Raw genomic sequence first — 25,683 nt, 5'->3', positions numbered from 1 at the left:
ATTACTTAGGATGCATTTTTCTTGTGAAAAGACTTTTTATGAAAACCATCTGCCTACGAAATGGTAATAAATCCTTCCCGAGGTGGCACCCAATTGTAGGTCACTTCATTTGTAGGTTAATATCAGGATGCACATAAAAAATTGGAGACAAAATTTGGTCAAATCCCCGGAAAGTTCTGAAGTGCGGAAAAATATTTTGTTTTTTTAATAAATTGTTTTTATTATTCTTACTATAATTTTTGTAATAATTTTCTGTTCTTGGCAACGTCAATTGTAAATCATTTTTTTCCTTTTTCTACACTGTAACCAATTTGAAAATGAAATAATCAAAAAGTATACAAAAACAAAAACTATTTCAAATATATTTTTATTTATTTTGATTGACTTTCACATCATCGCTTTGAGATGCCGGCATGCAAATTTAATCTTGAGAGGGATCCGCCGGTGTATATGTGTGGCGAAAAAGTGGTCGGTTATGTAGAAGTGACATTTGTCAAGGATAGATTACTCGAAGGTGTGGTAACATATGAGGAAAAAATCTATTTAACATTCTTCATAATTATGTATCTGTGGGCTTTTGATCAAACGGCTTATTTGCTATCGGCTTTTGGATGAAGAAATCGTAAACTTTTCCAGCAAAATTTAACACTTCTATTCAGTTTTAATTGAAATGGTTTCCGAAGCTAAGGCTGCGAATGATTACTGGTTTAATTAATGCATTCGAATTCATAAATATAGTGTTTAACACTTAAAAAGTGCTAAGTCGACTTAAGTTGTTTTTTTCAAAAGTCGAAATATAGATATGATTTCGTTAATAATCTACATATGCCACTTTTGCAGATATACGCATAATTTTTCGTGGCATGGCTACAGTAAGTTGGGTTGACACCATGACACGTTTTCCCAAATTGTATTCCGGTGAGGAGACATATATGGAAATGGAAACGATCGTCTTTCAAGGTGGTCCCCTACTGGCCGACACATATAGATACAATTTTTACTTTCATGTACCGGATGTCTGCCCAACCACTTGTACTACCGATATTGGTAAAATTTTTTGTGAATTAATAGTACTTGTGAGTTTCGAGAATGAGGGCAAGAGTAAGTTCCCCACCGAAATTATGGTGATCCAAACGTTCGATATTGAAAAAGTACCAAATGCAATGGTGAGAGCACATTTAAAAAAATTAAAATAGATATTAAAAAAATTGTCTTTTCATTTGCTTTCAGCTGCCAGTCGAATGCAGTGATGAAATGTTTTTCTGCTGTTGGCCTTGTGCTGCCGGTCCAGTCGCCGTGTATTTGAAATCAGCACGTTATGCCTATATACCCGGCAATACCATCGAGTTCAGCATTGGACTGACAAACAAGTCGAAACGTTTTAAATTTCGCACTACTCTGACCACTTACCTCATACAGATTTACAAATACATCGCAGAGGAACCACGCCATCGTTCGCGTTACATATCGTATATCTTGAATAGCGTGAAAAAGCATATAATTGTGGAGTCGGGGGATATAGCTGTACTGGACGATCAATTCTCTGTGCCACCTCTACCACCGTCCACCCAGGGTAATCACATAATATCCATTAAATACGAACTCCGTCTGGAGATACGTATCAATGCGGTCTCACGTTCAACGACGAGTTTGGACCTACCCATCGTGATAGGTACAAGCGTGGAAAGTGCAGCAGCGCATACTGTGTTAGTGAATAAATGAAAAAAACAATTTTCCTCTAGATAGGGAGGCAAAGAAGTAGGCGCTGGTAGTACATACGAGTACATACATACATACTTATTTGGTATGCTTCACGCCCACTGTCAGTGCTTTCGCTATATATATTAATTAAAAAAAATAAATAAATAATTGGCGCGTACACTTCTGTTAGGTGTTTGGCCGAGCTCCTCCTCCTATTTGTGGTGTGCGTCTTGATGTTGTTCCACAAATGGATTAATTACTATATGTGTAAAGCTCAAGTATCTTTAAGTAAGCAGAAAAATACGTGCTTATAAGCAACATTTTCTGACTGAAATCGAACTAGTTGCAAAAAGACTAAATTTGTACCGATTATAAAGCGACTGAATGGCTTGAATACTACTTTATTTGACTAAAATGTTAATTTAACTTTTTTGAGGTATGCCAGTCAGCTTTTATCCGTTCAAGTGGACACCTCTCTCAAAAGAGGATACCTTCCTCCGATATATAAGATTTGATATAGAAAAAAATAGCCGCTCAAGGGAGTTGTCCGGCTAGTAAATGTGTCCGTTAGAAGAGATTACTCTGTATACATTAATTATGTTTTTAAATATATTGGCGCTTCGCAAACAAAAACATATTTCATATTATTGGGAAAGATGAAAAAAAATATTATTTATAGTACATGAAATCTTTTACTTTTGTTAAAATGTAATGAAAAATGCGTTTATTTAATCTTTAGTATGATATCAATTTTGAAATATTTATGTATTTATTTTCCCATCTATCAATATCTAGCAAATGTAAGAGTAATATTATTAGGAAATCTCAGACTGCTAAATAAGTTTTTATAATATTCATATTATGTATTTTTATATTTCTTATACAATATAATTTTACTCAATAAAAAGGTTTTTATTGTGTATTCATGAATTAATTTTATTTTTTAATTACCCTTTTTAATCTCAAATTAGTTTTCTTTTGTTCAATAAATACGCAAAAACTTAACCGCGATCATAATATGATTCCCAATCACCTTCATTCGATGGGATTTACCGAAGAATTGGAAGCCTAGGTGCCTCACGATCTCAAGGCATAAACAAAGACAGTCGCCTTCGGGTAAGGCTTTCTCAAGTGGGCGACAAAATTACCAAAGTGAATATTTTGCGATGAAATTCAGCCAGGACTGAGTTATATCATCTAGAAGCACACTCAGAAAATTTTGTTGTAAAATTCCAAATAGTTTTTTTTTTATTAACTATCGAAGTTTTTTGCAGCGCTTGAATAATTATCACATTTCTCGTAAAGTAAGTATCCGATTATAACGATTTTTCAACTGCAGACTGATAAAGGATGATATTTTCCAAAAACGTTATTTTTGTTCCGAAACTTGATGTTTTTTTGTTGTAAATAATTTTTTTTAATAAACAATTAGAAATTTAACAAATTTGTGCGCCTTTGGGATGAACATTTTTTAAGGATATTAACGTAATAAACATCTGTGCATTTATGTATGGAAAAAAATGCGTGCAATTCGAAAAGGATTAATTACAATTAATTTTTTTGTACCAGAATGCGCACTTCGACATACGCGGACGCGCACGAACACACAAACGGCGACTCGCGGGCGGCTTGCGAAAAACCGTGTTTCGGACACGTCTCAATCGCGTACGTTAATGTGTACAAAGCTAAGTATAGACTAATATAATGCCACATGCAAATCGTTGTTGTAACCCTTTCGGAAAACAAAACCATAGTCGTGTTTACACAAATCTAGTCCGAATAAGTGACCAAAATGCGAAATTTAGTGTCGTGTTCAAAATTCTGTGCAATCAGAATACTGGAACACAACGCAGGCAACAATACATCCTTACGTTGTGCATTACAAAGAAAACGGCGTAAAACAGCATAAGAACTTTGTGATAATTTCTGAAGCATTGGAACATGACAGTTTTGCAGTCAATTTGTTCAATTCTAATTGACAGTTTGGTAAACGAAATGTGAAGAAAATCTATTATTTTTCTGACGGGGCGGCCTCACAGTACAAAAACAAGTACAATTTTATAAATTTACTATTTCACAAAAAGGATTTTGGCATCGATGCCGAGTGGCACTTTTTTGCCTCTGCACATGGGAAAGGTGCCTGCGATGGTATTGGTGGTGCTATAAAGAGAGATGCGTACCATGCAAGCTTGCGAGATAAAATCCCGGTGAAAATTACGGGACCGAAACAGTTGTATGATTGGGCTAAAGTCAATTCTAAGAAAATTAATTTTGATTACTGTAATAAACAAGAACATGAAAATCACTCTAGTAAGTTGAAAAAGCGCTATTCCAAAGCTCAAACTTTGAAAAATATGAGGCAGTTTCATTCTTTTATTCCAAAAGATAAAAATTCCATCGAGTGCAAAATATTTTCAGCCCACGATCAATCTAAAATTGTACCCACTATGTAAAAACAAACTACATGAAAAGTGTAAAAAGCGTGAATGATTTTCATTTTTTCTCGAAATAACAAATGAATATGCGATATCTGTATAACTTTCTATATCTGTTTCACTTTTTGTGTCCGTCCGTGAATTGTTGTCGTTTTTCAGCGAGAAATTTTAAGGGCATTTGCTGACTGAACTTGCAATGTACAGATCTGATACGTAAACATAAACGTTAGTAATAAAGAAGTATATATGAAACCTTGCATGACAGCTTATACATTCCTTGGAATACATTTGGTGTAATTATCGTTACGCATCTCCGAGACAGTCAAAGCGCAAATTCTGTTATACGTAAGTTATTTATATGGCCAATCTTTAAAAACAAATAAACATCAGTATTGGAAAAGTCGGCAAAACTGATCTTACGGAAGCATATCGCGTTGAGACGTGTCCGAAACACGGTTTTTCGCAAGCCGCCCGCGAGTCGCCGTTTGTGTGGCGGTGCGCGTCCGCGTAAGTCGAAGCGCGCATTCTGGCACAAAAAAATTAATTGTAATTAATCCTTTTCGAATTGCACGCATTTTTTTCCACACATAAATGCACAGATGTTTATTACGTTAATGTCCTTAAAAAATGTTCATCCCAAAGGCGCAGAAATTAGTTAAATTTCTAATTGTTTATTAAAAAAAATTATTTACAAAAAAAAACATCAAGTTTCGGAACAAAAATAACGTTTTTGGAAAATATCATCCTTTATCAGTCTGCAGTTGAAAAATCGTTATAATCGGATACTTACTTTACGAGAAATGTGATAATTATTCAAGCGCTGCAAAAAACTTCGATAGTTAATAAAAAAAAAACTATTTGGAATTTTACAACAAAATTTTCTGAGTGTGCTTCTAGATGATATAACTCAGTCCTGGCTGAATTTCATCGCAAAATATTCACTTTGGTAATTTTGTCGCCCACTTGAGAAAGCCTTACCCCTTCAAATTACTTCTCAGCATCTCTCCCACCATCAAGCAACACGGCCTCATAAGCAACGCTTTTTGTACCAAATCGTCACGAGAGATGAGAAATGGCACCTATACATAAATATGAAGCAAAGAAAGGAGTGGGTGGCTCCAAGAGATACGCCAAAGCCGGGAGTCAAGTCGGATCTTCATTCAAAGAAGGAGGGCATGGTGTACTGGGAAATGCTCGAAAACAATGCCACGGTCAACAAGGAGCTCTACATTGCCCAACTATACCGCGTGATCGAGGTTGATCGACATGATCAAACCACACTTCATCATGGCAATGCCTGAGTCACGACACACGACAACACAAGCCGTCAAAGCCGCACTCCAAGAGCTAGAATGGGAGATCCTTCAAAATCCGCCATATTCTCGGGCCCTTGCACTGACCGATTACTATCTTTTTCGCTTCCTGTCAAACCATATGAAAGACGTTACCTTCGATAACAAAGAGTTTTTTAAAAACTGACCCAACAACTTCTTTGACACCAGACCAGGCGATTTTTGGCGGAACGTCATCAACTAACAATTTGGTCGAGAGGTGTGAAGAGGTTGTAAACAGCAACGGCGAATGTATAATTAATTAACTTATTGATATAATTGTTATTTTTTGTTGTAATAGAAGTCTTTTGTGAAAAAGCTACGAACTTATTCCCCAACCTAATACATTAATAAAAAGTTATTAATTATTTAGCTTTGATTTATTGCGTGGAGAGAAGGTAGTGGCTCTCAAACTGTGGATCGACGTTTGCTCCTTTCCATTTGGCTGCAGGAGAGTTCCAAAAACTAACGGTTAACAGGAGACTGGGCTGAGCACAATAACTTCTCAGCTTGAGAGTCAATTTAGATGCTCCAGAATAACAGCATTTTAGACAGAAAATCCTTTCATCTTCAAGCTTCTTGAATACTAAATTCTGCTTGTATATTAATTGCTAGCTTCTAGCTACAGACGCATTTTTCACAATTGGATGTTATCAACGACCCGTAGCTGAGCAATGGGGAATATCCATGAGCCAGTCGTCCATTAGCCGAGCAGCAGATGCCATCATTCCTAATTGTTTCATATTTTGCACAAAGGTGAGGTTTTCTGTGATCTAAGTGGACTGGCAAGCTGCAAAAGAAATCGTTGATTGAGTTGCTCGGCTGTAGTGCGTCTTCTTTTAGGAGCTGTAAAATTTAATCTTATAGCAAAATATGCACAAAAATTATTAATTAAACATTAATTCCTATTAAATAGTTATTTTATGTTACTTACATAAAATGGAAGAAAATACTGAAATAGTTGAGTTTAAGAGCTTGGCTCATATGCTAACGATAGTAATTTTTGCTATTCGACCTTGCGATCATTTTGATATTTTATTTGACAAATATCGTAGACAAAAATGGCAATTGTCGAATCGTTTAAAGTTAGTGAATTACACTACAGTGGCTTGCATGCAAAACAAAGACTAGTTGCTCGACTAGTTAGGTCAGCGACTGGTACTAGTTGTGCGGCCGTTTCCAACTAGTAAACTTGATTACAGGGTTATTCCAATATTTTTATGTGTTATATTTATATTTATGCATGTATATATTTTGTCATATTTTAAATATTCATGTTTCAGTAATAGTTCTTCGTGCTTGCATTTGTCTAGCCAACTGCTGCAAGACTTCACCAAATGCATTATTTTCTCGATTTCGCCTTTCAGTTTGTTCATCAGTCGTACTTGTTGCTGTTGTTGTTGTTGATACTGTAGTATATGGGGAGGCAGTAAGCTCAACATTTTGTGCAGCAGATCCACTATTCATGTCGTAGTAGAGATATTTTGGTTTAAAATCAGTTTGATTAGAATCCTTCTTGTGCTTTGATTTCTTGGTGTCGACATCGAATTTGGTTTTGGGTAGGTATTCAGCTTCGCGGAAGGAAGAAGAAGCTGCAAGTGGTAAATAATTTTAATATGATAAAATTTCAACAACATATAAATATAAATAGTAAAACAAAAATGTATACAGGGTTTGATTGAAAGGTAATGAGCCTTATTTCTTTAAGCAGTTTTATTAAACCTTTTGGCTTATACAACTAATATTCTTCAAAATAGGACCTTTGAGCGTCAATACACCGCTGGTAGCGGTCCTTCCACTGCAGGAAACATTTTTTAAACTCATCCGCCGGAATCGCGTTCAATTCGGCTGTTACAGTTTTTTGGATCGCCTCGATGGAGTCGAAACGCCTCCCCTTCAGCTTTCTTTTCAGGTGCGGGAACAAGAAGAAGTCCGAAAGGGGCAGGTCTGGGCAGTAGGGAGGGTGGGGAAGCGCCGGAACCCCCATCTTGGCCAATGCAGAGGTGCAGAGGAAGGCGGTGTGCGCTGGGGCATTGTCGTGATGAAGGGTCCAATTGTTGACGAGGTCGGGACGAACCTGGGTGACGTGGTTTTTCAGCCGAATGAGCACTTTTTTGTAAAATGCCGCGTTTACAGTGCGTCCTGGAGGTACAAACTCCTTGTGGACGATGCCTCGAGAGTCGAAAAAGATGATCAACATGGTTTTGACCTTGGATTTCGCTGTTCGTCTTCGACATCCTCCCGGCCTTCTTTGAATAACTTGTGCCACCGTTTTACCTGGGCACTGGACAGAGATTGGTCGCCGTAAGCCTCCTTGAGTAGCCCAATGGTTTCAGTACTCATTTTGTTTAGCTTTACGCAAAATTTGATCCAGTAACGTTGCTCGAACGATCGCTGCATTTTCGCCACTGCAAAATCCTAACATACTTTTTAAACAGCTTTCACGCGCGGAGCGATGTTGACTGCACCGCTGTTGCCAGCGAACTGGGACAGGTTCCTAGTGGAAGGAGAAGGTCCAACGATCATTTTCCTCCACCAGCCGACTCGGTTGATCGCTTGGCAGACGTTCCGCGCGGGAAGGCTCATTACGTTTCAATCCAACCCTGTATTAAGGTACCCCACCTTAATAATACAAGAAATCAGATGATTCAATTATCTACTTTTTTTTTAAGTTTTAGGATTGTTTTTTATTATAATTTTTTTATATACAATATATTTTTTTTTTTTATTTTAAAAACAGTTTTTCCGACCATCACGTCATTTAAAATATGATAGAAAAAATAAATTAGGTAATTAAAATACTGTAATACGTTTCATCAAAGCTCAACGGATTAGCGAAATGCTAGGAAATCTTTTATTTTAACACCGATTGGAGGAAAAACAAGAGGACGTCTACGAAAGAGATGATTACATGACGTCGAATTAGATCTACAGGAAATGAACACACAGAACTGGTGATATATTCTTCATGAAGCTATAGCCCACCACATATTGTGAAGCGTAAAAGTATAACAAGTTAAGGAGACTTTCAACCCAATTCTGTGCAATCAAAAAATTCATCATTTTGCTTAATACGTCAAATTCCTTTGATAATTAAATACATTTTTGAACGATTCAAATTTAAATTTTACAGCTGCTTCAAACATATCTGAATTGTGCTGAACTGTGCATGTAAACTAATCAGCAAAATTTAGTAAAAAAAATCCTATAAACCAAGTTTCTAAATATATAAATGCACTAAAAAAAAGGAAAAAAATCTTCCTAATCTCCTCGAATTAGTAAAATACAACTAAAATAAAAAATTATAATATATTAAACATATAAAATATAAAATTTAAAATGAAAAATGTGAAATGTGAAATGATGAGATGAATTCGCTTTTACATAAAAACAGTTTATTTTATTCTAGTTTTTTCCTAAGCTTCGCATGAAAAGTACGTGGGAAACAAAACTTTGCAACTACTCGTGCGTGACACGATAATGTCTTGATTTTATGTAAATAAATAAACTTTTTGAAGTTATAATTATATAAATAAGAAAATTATGTAAAAGTAATGGAAAACTGAGATTATTACAATAAGTTTTGGGGAACTTCCTTCATTAGTTTTTTGCATCAAACAGCTGACTTCAGTTTACATTGCATTGTTCACCATTGGGTTTTGAAAAGCACAGGGCTGTTTTTGGTTTTATTCAGTTAGTATCACAAAATTCTTGGTTATATGTAACCTTTGTTAATTTACCAAGTGCGCAGGATTTTATTTTTTGGAAAGATTGCTTTAAGATTTTCATTTGTGCAACGCACCTGTGCTCTCAGAGTGGCTTCGTCATACAGAACAATATCTGAAGCAGCGGAACCATCCCTATAGATATTCTAGCACAAGAGCGCAAACGGAGATGGGAGGCAAAAAACATAGGAATCCCAGTACCACGCTTCTCCGATATTAGAGTTCAAACGCTCACACTTTGACAGGCAAGAAGGAACTCTGAACGGTACGGTAGATGGACAGCCAGACTAATACCCGATCTAAAAAAGTGAATAGAAAGAAAGCACGGCGAGGTTAACTAGTTATTACCTCACACAGTTTTTGTCCGGACACAGTTTTGGGACCATTCACAAGTATCATATTTGTAGCGAATGGGAAAAGTGAGCCTACCAAACTGCATATAGGGAGATACTGAGTATGATGATGCGGAGCACACCTTCTTTAAATGCGAGATTTGGAACATAGAGAAAACAGGACTGCAACGAGCTATTGGTGTATTTACACCTGAAGAAATTATCGAGAAAATGATGACAGACGAAGGAAAATGGAATGCCGCCGCAAATTTTGTGGAGGGTATTATCCGAAAAAAGAGGCGTGAAATGGAAGCTTATGCCGCAGAGCACTGAGCATAGGTTTCTTAAAACAGGCGACCCTGGACGCAGGGTGAGTAAGTAAGTGTCCTTGTTAGGACGCCGTCTTGGCCCTTTACCTCGAAGCAATGCGGAAGCAGTCTCGGGGTGAAGGGAAAAATCCAAGAGAAGAGAAGAGATATTTTTAGTGGAATCACCACACACGTAGTAGCGACGGTTACTATATGGTGCAAGGGCATTTTTGACACAACCACACCGCCAAAAAAAACAAAAAAGATTTTCATTTCATTTGCCGTGACTATACTTTCCCTGCGAATATTAAGGCTGCCACAAGGATAGCAAAGCAATACAAAAAAAATTATTAACTACGACAGCTTAATGACAGCGATATAGAAAATGCGAAAGCTTTGCTGTGGCTATTCCTTTCTAATAGCTACTTTTGTCTTGCTTTTATGTTACAACATGGTCACAGATGCTGTTTATGTTCAGCACGTCGCACATTCATATATTTGGTGAGGTAAAATTCCAACTAATGCATTTATTTTTTTAGAGTTTTGATGTCCTATCGTTCTTCCGCAGTTAAAGCCACAGTATTCACATGTGAAAAAATTTGAAGCTGTGTTGAAATGTGCGCAAGATAACAAAGCAAAAGTTGTATTCAGAAAAATTATGACCTTCATAGTACAGCCACAGCACATTTTTAGTTTTTTACTTAGTTTTTCAAAAGCTGTACCAAAGTATTCAAAAAAAAAACTATAAACTCTAACTATGCGAGAAATTGGGATATTATTTTTTTGTCGTTGGGCTAGAACTCTAGAATGTCGACGAGATAAGCAAACGCTGTTGAAATCCAACAACTGTTACCTAACAATCGATAAGCAGAAAAATCCATCGATGCAATCGGAAGAATTTTACATCTTAGTCATACAATAGTTCAGCATATAATAAAAACCTACAACAACTTTGGTGCATCTGAAAATAAAAAGCGTTTAGGTCATCCAAAAGCACTGTCTCGAAGAGATGCGAGCTTCTTATTGACAGAAGCCAATCAAAACCAGAGTAACCCTGAAAGTGCTCCAAAATTAGTAGAGGCAGAGGTATGCAAACATTTCTACGTAGCCGTAAGTAAAAGCCATCTTTCCAAAGATTAAAACTGCTAAACGATAACACTGGGACCTTCATGCTTAGCGGTTGACATAAAACTGACTGCATTGCCACGTTCCTCCTTCTCAGGACTTAAAACCGGCTAACTCTTCCAAATATAACTAAATCTGATGCATTCATAATTAGTTGAAAAATTTAAACGTTTGAAAACTTGGCTTTTTAAACATCTGTAACAATGTTTCGAAGGCGATAAGGCGATTGTGCCCAGAATGTCAACGTTAGTGCATGAAAATTTCGCCCAATACCTGTAGATAGAAATATAGACAACTAGCGTTAATTAGTAAATTTTGTATAGTTCAAACAACTTAATGTGTGACAAACCTGTCTGGACTGTCTGTCGTAAGAAAAATAAAACTTGAGGTTGTGCCCGTATTCGATGGATTAGGTTCGATGCTTTTAGAAAATAATGACCTTCTTTGTTCTTCAACATACAGAGTGGATTTAAAACAATTTATAAACTGTTGAATGAAATTTAACGGAGCTTAACTTAAATTTTACTTAATTCAACTTATCGTAATTAAACTTAACCAAACTTTTTTCAACATAACTTAACTAAAACCAACTTAACTTAATTCGAATTAATTTAACTGAATACGACTAAGATTATCTCAACTTGGGTTATACCAACTTAACTTAACTTAACTTAACTTAACTTAACTTAACTTAACTTAACTTAACTTAACTTAACTTAACTTAACTTAACTTAACTTAACTTAACTTAACTTAACTTAACTTAACTTAACTTAACTTAACTTAACTTAACTTAACTTAACTTAACTTAACTTAACTTAACTTAACTTAACTTAACTTAACTTAACTTAACTTAACTTAACTTAACTTAACTTAACTTAACTTAACTTAACTTAACTTAACTTAACTTAACTTAACTTAACTTAACTGAACTGAACTTAAATTAACTTAACTTAAATTAACTTAACTTAACTTAACTTAACTTAACTTAACTTAACTTAACTTAACTTAACTTAACTTAACTTAACTTTTCTGATAGATTGATAATTCCTCATTTAAATTTATTTGCTTCCACTCACCTAACGACATCATTGACATGCTCAGTTCGGGTGTCTCAGGCGGATCGGGAGCTGTGGGCTCCACAAAGCTATTCACCTCCATCCCACTTGATAATAAATTACTCTTACTCAAATAATTCCCAGAATGTTCTTCGAAAACTTGCTCCTGCCCTGTTTTTAGCCAGGGGCGCGCTTCTTCTACACTATTCAATGGCACAGTACCCACTGTGATAGGTATTTTTGCTTGGAGCCAACGATTTGCCTTATTCGTGCTCAGCCACACACTTAACTCGTAGCTAATATGTAGGCAGCGGCAGTCATTCTCATCAGAACTTGGCACTGTTTGAGGCACTAACAACATCTGCAAATGTTCCTCCATACACTTTTGAGTGCCGCCTAAGTTGTGTACTGCTTTAGCCAGATTGGTGAGGAAATATTGTGTTTTGGTGTTTTTGTGTCCATGCGAAGCAGTTATACGACAAATTTGATGTAATTCGTAGGTTATTTGCTTTAAATTCAATTTGTCGTGATTTTGTATTTTGACGTGTGCCGAGAGCGCTTCGCCAGGCACGAAGCCAATTTGTTGTAAATTTACAACCATTTCTAATGATTTTTTAAAGATTCTGCAAAACTTCTGCTCCTTGACATGCACATCACAATTCTGTTCGGTCACTTGTGGACAATGGCGGAGATCGAGTGGTTTGACTACACGTAATTGTTGTGTATACCAGATTTCACGTTTATTCTTGTGATCGACAAAAACTTCAATCATATAGCGAATGTGTCCATTAAGGCCCTCAAAGCTGCACGGACAACTCTGTGGCAACGTCAGGCTGAATGGGTAGGTGTAGGTGCCGCGATTAACTATTCTTGCAGTCGCTGCATGTGTTTGTATGTGTAGTTATTTGAAATAGATGAATAAGAAAAAAAAATTAAAATACAATTTACCTTCCTCTGAGCCAATAAAATAATTCACGCTGGATAGAAAATCCTCACGATTAGTGTAAACCTCTATACGCTGCTCTGGTACTTCCGCATCGGACGATGTTTCCTGTTGCTGCTTCTTTTTTCTCTTTGATTTTTTAGTTTTCTTCGGTGGCAGGAGCGTTTGCCATTGCACTTCAGCAAAGCCTGTGTATTTTATAGCTGCCGCTGCGTGAAGAAATTTATTTGGTACTTATTAATTATCAATAAAGCGAAGCAAAGGAAAAAAAACGCAGGCTTTTTACTTCACCAAAAAAAAAACGTGCTCGGAGATGGTTACTCACTATGACTAATCGCCTCATACATAGAAAATTTAAACCGTACCTTTGAGTAGCAGCCGCACTTCCAAAGTTAAGGTTACTTGCCCTGTAAGCTTATCGCCCGGCTCATATATAGCTTTTTGATTATCCAACTGCACTTCGCAATGCAACACTGACATATTCCAAATCGCTTACTTTCACTTACAACCGCTTTAAAATATCTACTTTTCTCTTTGACAATAAATAATAGACTGTGATTTTTCGATCGCCAGCAAAATTACCGAATCGATTTTCGTACTTAATTGTATTTTAATTATCTTATCGTCAAACATATGGCTCGTTGATAGGCACATTTATAACTCTTGTTATATTAGATAACGGCTTTTACTCATCGCTTTACGCTGATTATGAAGGTACTTCACCTTTACCTTACCTACATTTGTGCTTATCACAAAAAGTGAATATTGTAACTTTGCAAAAGAATTGAATATAAATAAAAGCTGTGCTGGATTTAGATTAGGGTCAATAGGGGCTAGTGGCAAGGGCGGCAAACTTGTTGAGGCAAGTCGGCATTCTTACTCACAAGAAGCAATATGTGAGATTGAATTCGAACAGTTTTAATGTCCAAATCGACAAGAGATTTTGACTGAAGCAAGCATCGACTATGCACATACGAGGGGACTAACAAAAGTTCAGTAAGCCGATGGTAGTTTTTATCTTTTTGAAAAATTTTAAAATGCCATTAGTTTTTTTATAGTTTTACGATATTTCATTTAAAATTTCAAAAAATCGGTTTGAATAGATACGAGAAAACGTAAAATAATAGATGCAGTGTCAGTAGAAATTTAGCAACGAACGCAGCGGAAAATACATTACTCAATACTTTACGGCTTTCGGACGGCCAAACTGTCATCCGACGAGATAAATGTGACCCTGGTGAAGCAAAACATTAGCAGAGTCTTATGAATGAGACAGTAAATGATATGTACTGAATTAGGGTTGATGGCGAATATTGCTTAATGGTTTGCTATATAAAGGGTGGTTAAATTTTAAGGGCCAATGTTGAATGTGAGCAATACCTAAACGTCAAGCTCTTTTCTGCATTTTATTTGACATTTTTCAACTCCAGACTAATTCAATTTGAACCAAGGAAAAATTCAAATCAAAATGCATATCGCGCACGTCGTGAAGAAAATCATCGAAAAATCAATGCCCCCACAAAGAGTGACTGTTTGGTGCGGTTTATGGGCCAACGGCATCATTGGGCCGTATTTTTTCCAAAATGAGCCCGGTCAGATAGTTACTGTGAATAGTGTTCGCTATCCTGAGATGATAACGAACCTTTTAGGGCCCGAATTGGAAGATATGGATGTGGACGATATGTGGTTTCAACAGAACGGTGCTACTTGCCACACAGCTAACGAAACAATAGCTCTTTTGCGCGAAAAATTTGATGGTCGAGTAATCTCACGTCGCGGCGATGTCAATTGGCCGCCAAGATCAAGTGATTTGACACCGTTGGAATTATTTCTTTGAAGTTATTTGAAAGAAAAGGTGTACGTCAATAAGCCAGTAACAATTCAAGAGCTAAAGAATGAGATAATCCGGCACATTAGCGGCATAGAACCTCAATTATGCCTCAGCGTCATCGAAAATTTGGACCATCGGATGGAGGTGTGCCGCCGAGGCCATTTGGCCGATATTTTATTCCATACATAATTGAGCTATACCAATATTATCATAATGAAGAGAAATGACAATAATTTCCAAAAAAAAATTGTTTTTTATTCAAAATCAACACCGGCCCTTGAATCTTAACCACCCGCAAAGAAATCTGCTCGACGGTTTCCACGAATTTTGAATGAGCACGAAAAAGAAGCAAGCGGAAATTTTGCTCATATTGCTTGAGAAAATTCGAAAATGGAGAATCTAGCAACTTTAATACGATCGTAACAGGTAACTAATCTTTTTTTTAAATATGAGCCGGAAACTAAATAGTAGCCCTTGGCATGCAGCCCGAAAGGATAAAATCCACCTATGAAAGTCGCACAGTAAATATCAGCAACAAAAGTGTTGCTTCACCACAGCTAAAATTGTTGCTGCTACTTCGTTAGATTCTTCTCAGACAGTAACTGCAAAATACTATACTGAAAACTGCTTACCAAAAGTGCTAAAAAATTTATTTGAAAATACGAAAAACGAGGAACTGCGTCGTTATTTCTTTCGCCGCGATAATGCGCCAGCTAACACTGCTGCGCTTTTTGGCATTGAAGAAATTTGTCCATCGTAATATTCTCCAGATGTGGCGCCGTATGCTTTCTGGTTATTTCTAAAAATTAAGAAAAATTTTAGAGGAAAAGTCTTTGGTAGCAATGAAGAGATAATAAATGCGATTAATGCTGAACTTATGAAGCTGCAAAAAAGCGATTTTGAATACTGTTTCGAACAGTGGATGTGCATATTAAAAAATTTATTCAAACTGATTAAAATTAATCATGGGAAGAAAATAAAAAATATTGGGAATTAGAAATAAAAAATAAAAAAATTGTATCCTTTTTCAATTAAATTTAGAGAACTTATGTTAGTCCCCTCGTATGTACATACAGCGCACATCAAACGATATATAGGACATTAACATTTTAACCAGTTTTTTTTTTGTATACGAATACTCCTTAATCTTTTTTTAATAAAGGTGTAACCCAGCGTGTGATAAAAACCATTTAAGTCCAAGTTTCAAACCTTACCGGTACTAACTTCATGCTAATATTTAGATAGCACAATTAGAATACCATTACTGATTCCAGTCTTCTCCTTCATCTTACTTTTATTGTCGAAAACAATTTCAAAGCATTTACAACCGAAAAAATATATTAAATCGTATAACGTTTTTACACTAATCCTAAAGCATCGAACGGATACAATGTATAATATTAGCACTTGAACAATTTACAAACTACAAAATGAGGTATTGGCATATTGGCGAGTGGCAAGTTGCTTCTGTTTGTTTTTTGGCACTTAATGTTTTGTTGTTTTTTTGTTCTTGGCACTTAAATCAGTTTTACATAAATACTAATAAGTATTAGAATTTTTCTTAGAAAATGTCCTCGTCATCATCGTCATCATCATCTTCATTGGCTTCCCGCACATGTTCATCTGTTTCGCTGAGTACACCACAACTCGATGCAAAAGTGTCCAAGCTGCGTCCAGTGTGTCCAGTGCCCAACGAACCATAAGAATGATAATAATTCAAGCTCAATGCTGAGTCTGCAGACATATTGATGGCCTGTGTGGAGGCAGCAATGATATCATATCCGGGGAACTTGGGCAGCTTAATGGCACGCTGCTGATGTTGTGCGCGTATTTTGGAATCCGACGAATGACCTACACTGTCTAGGGTCTGTTGGCTGCTGAGTGTCGCAAAACTAAAAGATGGTGGCACTGAAAAGGGGAAGTAAAGTTAGTTGTTAAATAAATATAAAACGAATGAGATAATATGGAAATAAGGGCTTGTTCAATAACTGTTGCTACACTGCAACCCTGTTATTCTTTTGCGACTCTTTTGCTGATATTCAGCTTATACTTAAACTGGATATTGCGGATATTTTTTTTTATATTTTCATGAATGATATTTTGTAGTATGGACCGCATTCATCGCTTTATCTTTAAGACGATCACTCTCGGATATATTCACAATAATAGCAGCGCGACATATTGCCAAGTTTTGATTATTTATTTGTCTTGTATATTTTGTGTGTATATACAATTTTCAAAAATCTAATAAACTCTATCACAGTTTCAAACTTTTAATCAAAATCTTTGGAACATTTTCTAGTATACATTTTTATGGCCCATTACATTTTAGTGGAAAATTGTGTCAGTTTAAACGAATTCTCCAATTTATTGTATATTGAGGAAACGCACAACACCGGCAGAATTCAACGCAAAAAATTAGCTATGCAGCTTTATAGCCTATGTAATAACAGTTTCATAAAATGCAAGTTTAAAGTTTTTTTTTTTTGTTGACGGTATTAGGCTTCTCATTTATCTATTATGAATTGGACCGCAAATTGCGGCCTTTCGATAAATCCTCTGAAGACGGCGCTCGTCTTATCTACGAGGAAATACAAAATACCTAAATGTTTCTACCCTCAATAGCGGGCGCTCCATTGGTGCTCTCTGACAAGGTGAAGTACCTGGGACTCAGAGGTCTTACGTGGAACCCAAATATTGAGGAGAGAATTAGGAAGGCAACAGTCGCCTTGTATGGTTGCAGGGGTGCTATCTGCAAAAGATGGGGCCTCTTGCCTAAAGTCACTTTTTGGCTTTATAACACGATTATAAAATCAATCTTGCTATACGGAGTCCTTGTCTGGTGGAACTCGCTAGAAAGGATGGCATCAGTTAAAAAGCTGGGGAGGGTACAAAGGTTTGCCCTCATTGGAATCAGTGGGGCGCTCCGTACCACTCCCACTCTAGCGCTTAACGCAATGCTGAATGTGGCACCCGTGGACATTGTAGGAAAAACTACCCCTGCATACGCCGCAATCAGACTAAGGTGTTCGGGCCAGAGGCTAGACTTAAGTTACGGACACTCTTGTTTACTTAAAAATTTGGAGTTCATCCCCGTGGTGCTGGATCACTGTGCACCCATGCTAGGTCTGATCGGACTGTTTTCTACACATATTTCCTCAAGGGATGAGTGGGCAGGGTGCAACATTTGGCGGTAAGGCATGGCAAACATGTTCGAGGATGGCTCGAAGTTGGACGAAAGGGTTGGTGGGGAGTATTCTGTAGGGAGCTTCCTATCAAACTTAAATTCAGGCTTCCGGACCACTGTAGTGTTTTCCAAGCGGAGGTATCCGCAATTAAGGAAGCAGTGGACTCGTTGCTTACCTCGGTAATTACCGTTAAGGAAGTAAATATTTACTCCGATAGCCAAGCGGCAATTAGGGCCTTGGGCTCGTTGTTTGCGCGTTCGAGATTGGTCGGGGAATGTCTGGCTTCCCTCTTGATTGTATCCGAATACTTCGACATCAGACTCATTTGGGTTTCCCGGTCACAGCGGCATAGAGGGAAATTGCTGGGCTGATGGGCTGGCTAGACAGGGAACTTTGGAGACGGTTTCGTCGCGAAATGAGAGGATTGGGGTTCCCTTAAGAACCTGTGGTCTGCTCTCGGAAAGATGGGCCTCGAGTCAACTCAGCGAGCGCTGGGCTAGTGCGTAAACGTGCAAGGTCGCGAGATTCTTCTGGTCACGGGTAGATCGGGGACGCTTGAGGGAACTCCTTAGGCTAACAAAGCCCCAGCTCTCGAATATGGTGGGTATCCTTACCGCACACTGTCCGTTAGGTGTTCATGCGGTGAGACTTGGGATTGCCTCAAGTCCGTTCTGCAGAAGCTGTCTTGAGGACGAGGTGGAATCATCTCAACACCTTCTTCTCAGCTGCCCTGCTCTCGTCTGGCAAAGATTGAGACATCTGGGCTCTCATTTTTTCGCTGCGCCTGCGGATATAGCGGGTCTAAATATCGTAAATTTGGCGAAGCTCATCAGTAGCTTGTTGCGGCTAACTACGAACGCAAATCAGCCACCGTCGCCGTCGTCGTAAAATACATAGTCATCGTCGTCTCTAATCCCAAGGCTCCTTTTTCCTTCCCTTCCCCTTCTCCTCTCCCATGTATGGCATCACAACGGGCGGATTTTCAATATTTGTCCAAGTGTTTAGTTATTACAAAACAATGTGAGTTTCGAGCCGCTTTAAACCGACACTTTATTCTATCAAAATTTAATGAGCTACAAAACTGCAAGCACAGAATTTTTATAAAAGTCTTAAGTAAAATGTTTGAAATTTTCGTAAAAAAGTTAGAAATTTTTTTAAACTTTTGTGGAATTTTTTTAAATTTATTGCAAAGTTTTCAATTTGTAGTTTTTATTTTAGTATTAACTATAGTTTTATAAAAAAAATAAAACAAAAAATGGTCAAAACTTTGCAATATGACGCACTTTTAGTATTGAGAACACAGGTGGATATCCCCGATCTATGTATGTGGTTTGCTAGAGATTTAACAACTAGCCTTAGTGATGATCTCTATAGATAGGAATTACTGCAAAGAAAATATTTCAAAGACCAAGACATTTAGTGAAAAATCTTCGTGATGTTCGGACTCGATGTTCCTCTCTCCAATGGTCTAAGTAAGTTGGCTTACAGACCGAATGACACTTCTACTTCTTCTACCATACACTTCACAAATGGTTCGGCTTCGTTACAACTCCGCAAAGAATCGCAAGTTGAAATTCATGTAGTACCTGTTCTATGGTACATCTACCTTTTTCTGGAAAGCAGCCTTGCGTAAGTACTTCCGAATGGTTTTCTGATTAATCTTCAGTTCCCTGGCAAAGAAGTAAGTGCTCACATGCCTGCCCGACTCGACGATTACCAGGATTTTATCGACGGTTTTCGACGATTAGCTTACTGGAATAGGCATCCTCTTCGACGCCCTTATTAACAGAATACATAGAATTTTTGGAATCATCGATGTTTTTGAGTAGAAAATTAATCTACTTGTTAGAAATGTTTGGCAAGAAAGACTTTTTTGTAATTTTTGGAAAACACTCCCTTAGATTCTTTTTTACTTTTATATTTACATAGTTTTAGCGGAATACTTCGTTATTTTCGGGTGAAGTTCTACCATTGTTACGTTTTCTTCAAAGAGCTTTTGCCCTATACTTTGAGATGAAGAAAAGTTATGCATTGTGGTATAGACTCTATCAAATTGGGAGGCCCTTCTACTTGATTTTTTCTGAAATTCCACTTAATCCTTCTCCAAATATGGCTGAATTCGCTATGCATAAGATGTATTATTATATATTATTAATCACTTACAACAACTATCATACGAAGGCGGCTCATCGTCATCATTATTATTGGATATATCTTGCGCACGTGCCCCTCTTGTTCTCACACTCCTACCCGCAGCTTCTTCGATCACATCGCTACCATCGTCATCATCATCGTTCTCACCATCCTCTTCGGTCTGATTAATTTCCGCCTGCACACTCCACTGTTCGCCCGCCACATCACCATCTTCCTCCTCCAGTGTAGACATATCACGTGTACTGATTCTACGTGGCTGAGTTGTGGTCACTAATTGCATGCCCCGGTGCTGTATGGGCACAGTACCGATTACCACCGGCATCGATAGATCTGAGTCATAGTGAAAATAACCAGTTTTCAATTTCACTTGCAACGTATAGTGAACAAAAACAATATAATTTGGATTCAGTGTCGATCGTGGCGTATCGGTGGGCACACAAACAGTACCCTGATACATGCGCTTCGTCAGCCGAAGTGTGCGTTCCGTAATGATGCTCTTCGCTAGAGTTTTCGTATAGAAATTTCGTTTATATGGTTGACGTGCGAGGAATATAAAATGTTGTTTCAGTGAAGCCTCAACGCTGGCAATATCGTAATGTGGTGATTGGTTATCGACTTCGAGGAAAAAGGGTATCTGTTGGCGTGCGACGAAACCATTGTAAGGCAGTAGTAAGGTGTACATAATGGGGCCGGAGGTGCAGGGCCAATTGCAAAGATACTTCACGTTTTCATCGCGGATGGGTAGCTGGTAAGCGGAAGTTGCAAAAGATAGTTAATAATAGTTTCAATAAAGTTTCTTTTATATACTCGTACGTGAAATCACATTTTATAAATTTTCAGTACTCACTCCATACTCTGGATTATGGTTCAAGTTCAACGCCTGCACCACTGTTATAGGCTTGCGAAAGATCTCATCGAAGGTCCATGGCTTGGCGATGGTTAGTGATATATTGTAAGCAATAAAACCGTATGGGCCTTTGCATGAGGACGGACAACCGGACGGTATGCGTAATCTTAAGACATAGACGTGAGTGCCGGGGCGAAATTCAGCACTATCGTAGACATTGGTGCGTGTGTACAAATATTGCTGATGGCCACAATAGTTCGCCGAATCACTTTTACCGCTGAGAGACCACTGCACACGCGCCTCGCCTTCGAGTGTTACATAGACAGCTGAAAAAGTAAAAAATGTTTAATATTGGGCGACTAAAATAAAATTTCTTTGTTATTCATGGAAAATTTTATGTGCACATCAAACTATATATTTTACATAGTGAAATTGTTGCAGCTGAAGGAAAGACACTTGAGATAGTGAAAAATCAAGAAAGACAGAAATCGAGATATACAGAACTCCCGAAATGCACGCGCTAAAGTAATATTCCCGACATAAATAGTCCCGACATTGTTTGGAGAGAATTAATTCGTCTTCTCGTTACAAAAGATTGAGTTGACGCGAGTTGCAAGACGGTATGGGATTAGGAAATTTTAAAAATTGAAAAGCAAACTTCAGAAACATCTTTTTTACACGTTCAGGACTCTTTACAGCAAACTGATAAACAAAAAATAGCACAAAGGTTTTTAATTTTCTTGGAAAAGAGCTGGGGTGCAATTCATCTCTTTCGACATTATTGAATCGTTTCAACTAAAGTAAAGTACTGTAGGAATACTCCAGTTACTTTATGCTTTGCTTACTTACCAGTTACAATATAAAACAGAAAACAATTCCTAAAGTTTTGGACGAAGACCGAATCGTTCTTAAGTAGATATATTTCTCTATATTTAATTCAAGTCTAGATATAAAACAGATTCCAAACAGCGAAATTGAATTTGATAATACGAGTATATTTTGAGAAAAAAGAAAAGGCGATGTTGTACTTAAAAAAAATAGTTTGAGAGTTTTGTGCTTGGCAAAGCTATACCGTCCCAAAATATAGGTAAAAAAGCGAGAGTTCTAAATATTTTTCCCCACCACTACGGCCAAAGTGTACAGAGATAGAGAAATCAATAGAAAATGAAGAGTATTCTCTGGTAGCCTTCTTAGATATAGAGGGCGCTTTCAACAACACTTTACCGGGGGCTATAACAAGCGCCATAATTGATTTGGGTGCTGCCGAGGGACTTGTAAAGAACAGTTGCTACTAGGCAGGTTCGTAATTTCGACGTTGGGTCTCTCGACGATACGCAGATCCGTCAGGAGGGCTACCCCTCAGGGCGGTGTACCTTCTCCTCTGCTGTAGATACTGGCAATTAATCGATTGTTAAAAGATCTAGAGGAGAGGAGGATACGCGTAGTGGCCCACGCAGATGATGTTGCAATATTGGTAAGAGGGAAATTCCCAGACACCCACTGCAATATAATGCAAAACGCTTTGAACGATGTAAGCCGGCAGGCTGAATCGAGTGGTCTTGGGGTAAGTCCTAAAACAAAACAGAACTAATCATGTTCACCAGAAAACACAGGATACCTGTTCTAAACCCCCCAACTTAGGTGGAATCACACTGTCAGTCGGGAAAGAAGCAAGCTACCTAGGACTAGTATTAGATAGCAAGCTTTCATGGAAAGAAACGATAAATGATCCAGTAAAGAAAGCAGCCACAGCGCTCTATACATGCAAAAGAATTGTGGGAGCAAAATAGGGCTTAACCCCAAAAATAGTACACAGCAGTGGTAAGACCAATCATGACATACGGTGCCTTAGTGTGGTGGCCATCACTTGAGAATAAACTATCGTAAATGTTTAGAAAGTATTGAAAGCGGTGCTAGTCTCTGCATAAGCGGGGCATTAAAGACTACGCACACAGCAGCGATGAATGCTGCATTTATTACCGATTGAGGCCTACAGCAAACAACTGGCGGCGAAATCGGCACTTGGGTTAAGATAATCTTCTTATTTAGTCACTAACAGGAAGGGTCACTCAATTATACTAGACGAATACCCCTTCTTACATCAAACGACAGATTTTTTTTTGTAACTCAGTAGAGCAGAACTTAAATACATCCTTTACCACGACGTTCACAACGAGAGAAGATTGGGGCAATGGGGTAATGGAATAAAGATGTGGAATCAGTATCTATACTGACGGCTACCGGATCACTGTAGCGTATTTTAAGCTGAAATTCTGGCTATCAGGGAAAGTCTGTTGGCCGTACAGAAAAGTATTCTTACCACAAGAGAAACAAATATATACTCGGATAGCCAATGGGCCCTGAAATCTTTGCAATCACCTAATATTCGACGTTTTGACAGAACTATCACAGTACTTTGTAATAAACCTGTTCTGGGTGCCGGATCATAGAGACACCAAAGGCAATGCAAAGCAAATGAGCTAGAGAGATTGGGTACCACATTACCGATCCAACCAGATAAAGTGAACATACCTATACCTCCAGCAAATTGTAAGTTGTTAATATACAAACACACGATCAAAGCTGTCGACGTGCTATAGACTCAGTGACGAACCTGTGCAACAAGTAGGGTAACGTGGCCAGAATGGAGCATGGGCCGCACAAAACGCCTGTTTAAACTGAGCAGAAAGGTTATGAGAAATCTTCGTGGGCACTGTCTTTAAGGCAGGCATGCCAGCACATTGGGAGCACCCTATAACGACTATTGCAGAAGCTGTAATGACATTGAAGAAGAAGAAACTGGGTAGAAGAAAGTTTAACATTTTAGGAAAAAAGTTCCTTGAATAACTTGGCAGAAGTAGCCAAAATAAAAATAACAAGACTTGTTAGATATATTAAAGCCATAGGTTGGTTCAATGGCGACAATGTAGAGTGAAGAGAGGGGACAGTCCTGGTGATATCTTAATGGGCCTACAGCAGGCCTAGGTGTGTCAATTGGCAACCTCTCTACCTACATACATATCTACCTGTAGCCAAGGTGAGAAGTTAGAGCGTGTGCTTAAAATAATTTGTGATCATAACGTACAAAGTCCTGGCACTATTAATTTTATCGCCAAAAAAAAGTGATAAAAAGTTCAAAACTCTCTATATCATCTAACACACCCCGAAATTGTTGTGAAAGCACCAGATATTGGATACTTGCTAATTTTTTACTTTCACTTTTCATTTATAAAATTTTAGTTATTTCTATAATAAGGAACATAATAATCCAAGTATAAAACCAGCCGCTGAAAGTGATGCGCATTTTTTCTTATGCAATTTTTTTCTTTATACGGATAAAATTCAAAAACTCCTAAGAGAAAAAATTACCAAAAATCAAGAAGATCCTTCAAGCACTTCAACTTGCACTTTCTTATACTAAAATTTATAGGGCATTAAATTGCGCAGCCACAATTTTTCAAAAAAATCTGTCTAGAAAGTGGAAAATTTTAATGATGATTGGTCGAATTTTTATAAATCTTGAACAAAGTTTGCAACTTAGTTTATTATGGTCTTTATTATAGAAAAAATAACATCTTCATAAAAGAAGGTCAAATTAAAAAAAAAGGAAAGTAATTAGTCAAAATCAGTCAATATACGTTGGCTTTATAACAATTTTGGGGGTTGTATTATCGCACGTATCAAAGTAGGCAGAAAAGCGCCTAAAGTTATTATGTCATACAAAGTGCGAAAAGCATTTTCACAGAAATCTAATTGATTTTCAACACAGACATAGTAAATTTTTATATCATTTTTCTTATTTTGTTGCCCTTTTTTCGAAGAGGCAAGTGACAGTTTTTTCGTATTTGTTCTTATATGCTGTATTTTTTACATAAAACTAAGCAACTACTAATTTAGAGGAATTAATTATTTGCTTATTGACAATAGCTTTTTAATTAATGTGTCCAAAATTTATTTTTTTCAAGCTTGGAAATTTTTTTTTTGATTTCAAAAAATGTACACAATTCCAGCAATTACCATTTACACGCTTCATTTTGTCTGTTTTCAATATTATACGTCCATGTATGTATTCGCCACTGTTGTAGACCGCATCCATGCGGTCCAGTTGAAAGGAGCACATCGTAGGCATTTTTGACGAAAGTAATATTTTTCAAACTTTGCGACTCATGCAGTAACTTTGTTTTTTATAATTTTTTTAATATCTTTTCAAGCACTTTCACTAACCAGTCGTAGCGCAAACAAAAATTGCCCATACAAAACTTGCAAAATCCACACCGTTTCCTCAACATATACAGCGACTAAGCCACAATTCCGTTATTGTTATCCTTGCTAAGTGGCGACATAGTTGCTACATCACTAACTCGCGACTAAAGCATTTCACACACAGCACAGCTTCTACTAGCCAGTCAACCACTACACTCTTAGTCGCACGCATTGTGTCTGCTTGTTTACAGTCTCAATTCTGGCTCTGGCCACTAGCGAATCAATAAGTTGGCGCCATTATGCCTTTGAATTTGTTAAAAACAACAACAACAACATTAATCCGAAAACACATACAACATAATAATAAAACATATATGGCAACAACAACAATTTTCTATTAACAGCTCAGCATCAATTCGTTAGCGCATATTCGTGTGTACTTGCACGAGTATAATAAAATTTCAAAATAAATTCACTTCGTTCGACTTCACACTATGATCCACC

At 37.4% G+C, this 25,683-nt stretch overlaps 3 protein-coding genes across 3 annotated transcripts; 1 reads left to right on the top strand and 2 right to left on the bottom strand.

Moving 5' to 3' along the window:
• Positions 1 to 380: 380 nt before the first annotated feature.
• On the top strand, positions 381 to 1,845 carry LOC128857642 (arrestin domain-containing protein 3-like). The gene is made up of 3 exons (XM_054093392.1): positions 381 to 514; positions 841 to 1,166; positions 1,231 to 1,845. The coding sequence occupies exons 1-3, from the start codon at positions 406 to 408 to the stop codon at positions 1,720 to 1,722; spliced, it is 927 nt and encodes a 308-aa protein (XP_053949367.1). The 5' UTR covers positions 381 to 405; the 3' UTR covers positions 1,723 to 1,845.
• A 4,562-nt stretch (positions 1,846 to 6,407) lies between these two features.
• LOC128857634 (arrestin domain-containing protein 17) lies at positions 6,408 to 13,483 on the bottom strand. Its single transcript, XM_054093385.1, has 4 exons — positions 13,322 to 13,483; positions 12,962 to 13,165; positions 12,035 to 12,892; positions 6,408 to 7,059 (listed from the first exon to the last, which is right to left on the bottom strand). Exons 1-4 carry the CDS (start codon positions 13,434 to 13,436, stop codon positions 6,740 to 6,742), a joined length of 1,497 nt encoding a protein of 498 aa, XP_053949360.1. The 5' UTR covers positions 13,437 to 13,483; the 3' UTR covers positions 6,408 to 6,739.
• Positions 13,484 to 16,071: 2,588 nt separating this feature from the next.
• On the bottom strand, positions 16,072 to 25,380 carry LOC128857624 (arrestin domain-containing protein 3). Its single transcript, XM_054093376.1, has 4 exons — positions 24,994 to 25,380; positions 20,977 to 21,302; positions 20,139 to 20,874; positions 16,072 to 16,695 (listed from the first exon to the last, which is right to left on the bottom strand). The coding sequence occupies exons 1-4, from the start codon at positions 25,103 to 25,105 to the stop codon at positions 16,349 to 16,351; spliced, it is 1,521 nt and encodes a 506-aa protein (XP_053949351.1). The 5' UTR covers positions 25,106 to 25,380; the 3' UTR covers positions 16,072 to 16,348.
• Between the last annotated feature and the right edge of the window lie 303 nt (positions 25,381 to 25,683).

The sequence above is a fragment of the Anastrepha ludens genome, chromosome 2, assembly GCF_028408465.1.
Source record: "Anastrepha ludens isolate Willacy chromosome 2, idAnaLude1.1, whole genome shotgun sequence".
Classification (NCBI taxonomy): Eukaryota; Metazoa; Arthropoda; class Insecta; order Diptera; family Tephritidae; genus Anastrepha; species Anastrepha ludens.
This window is presented reverse-complemented; position numbering and strand designations above follow the sequence as displayed.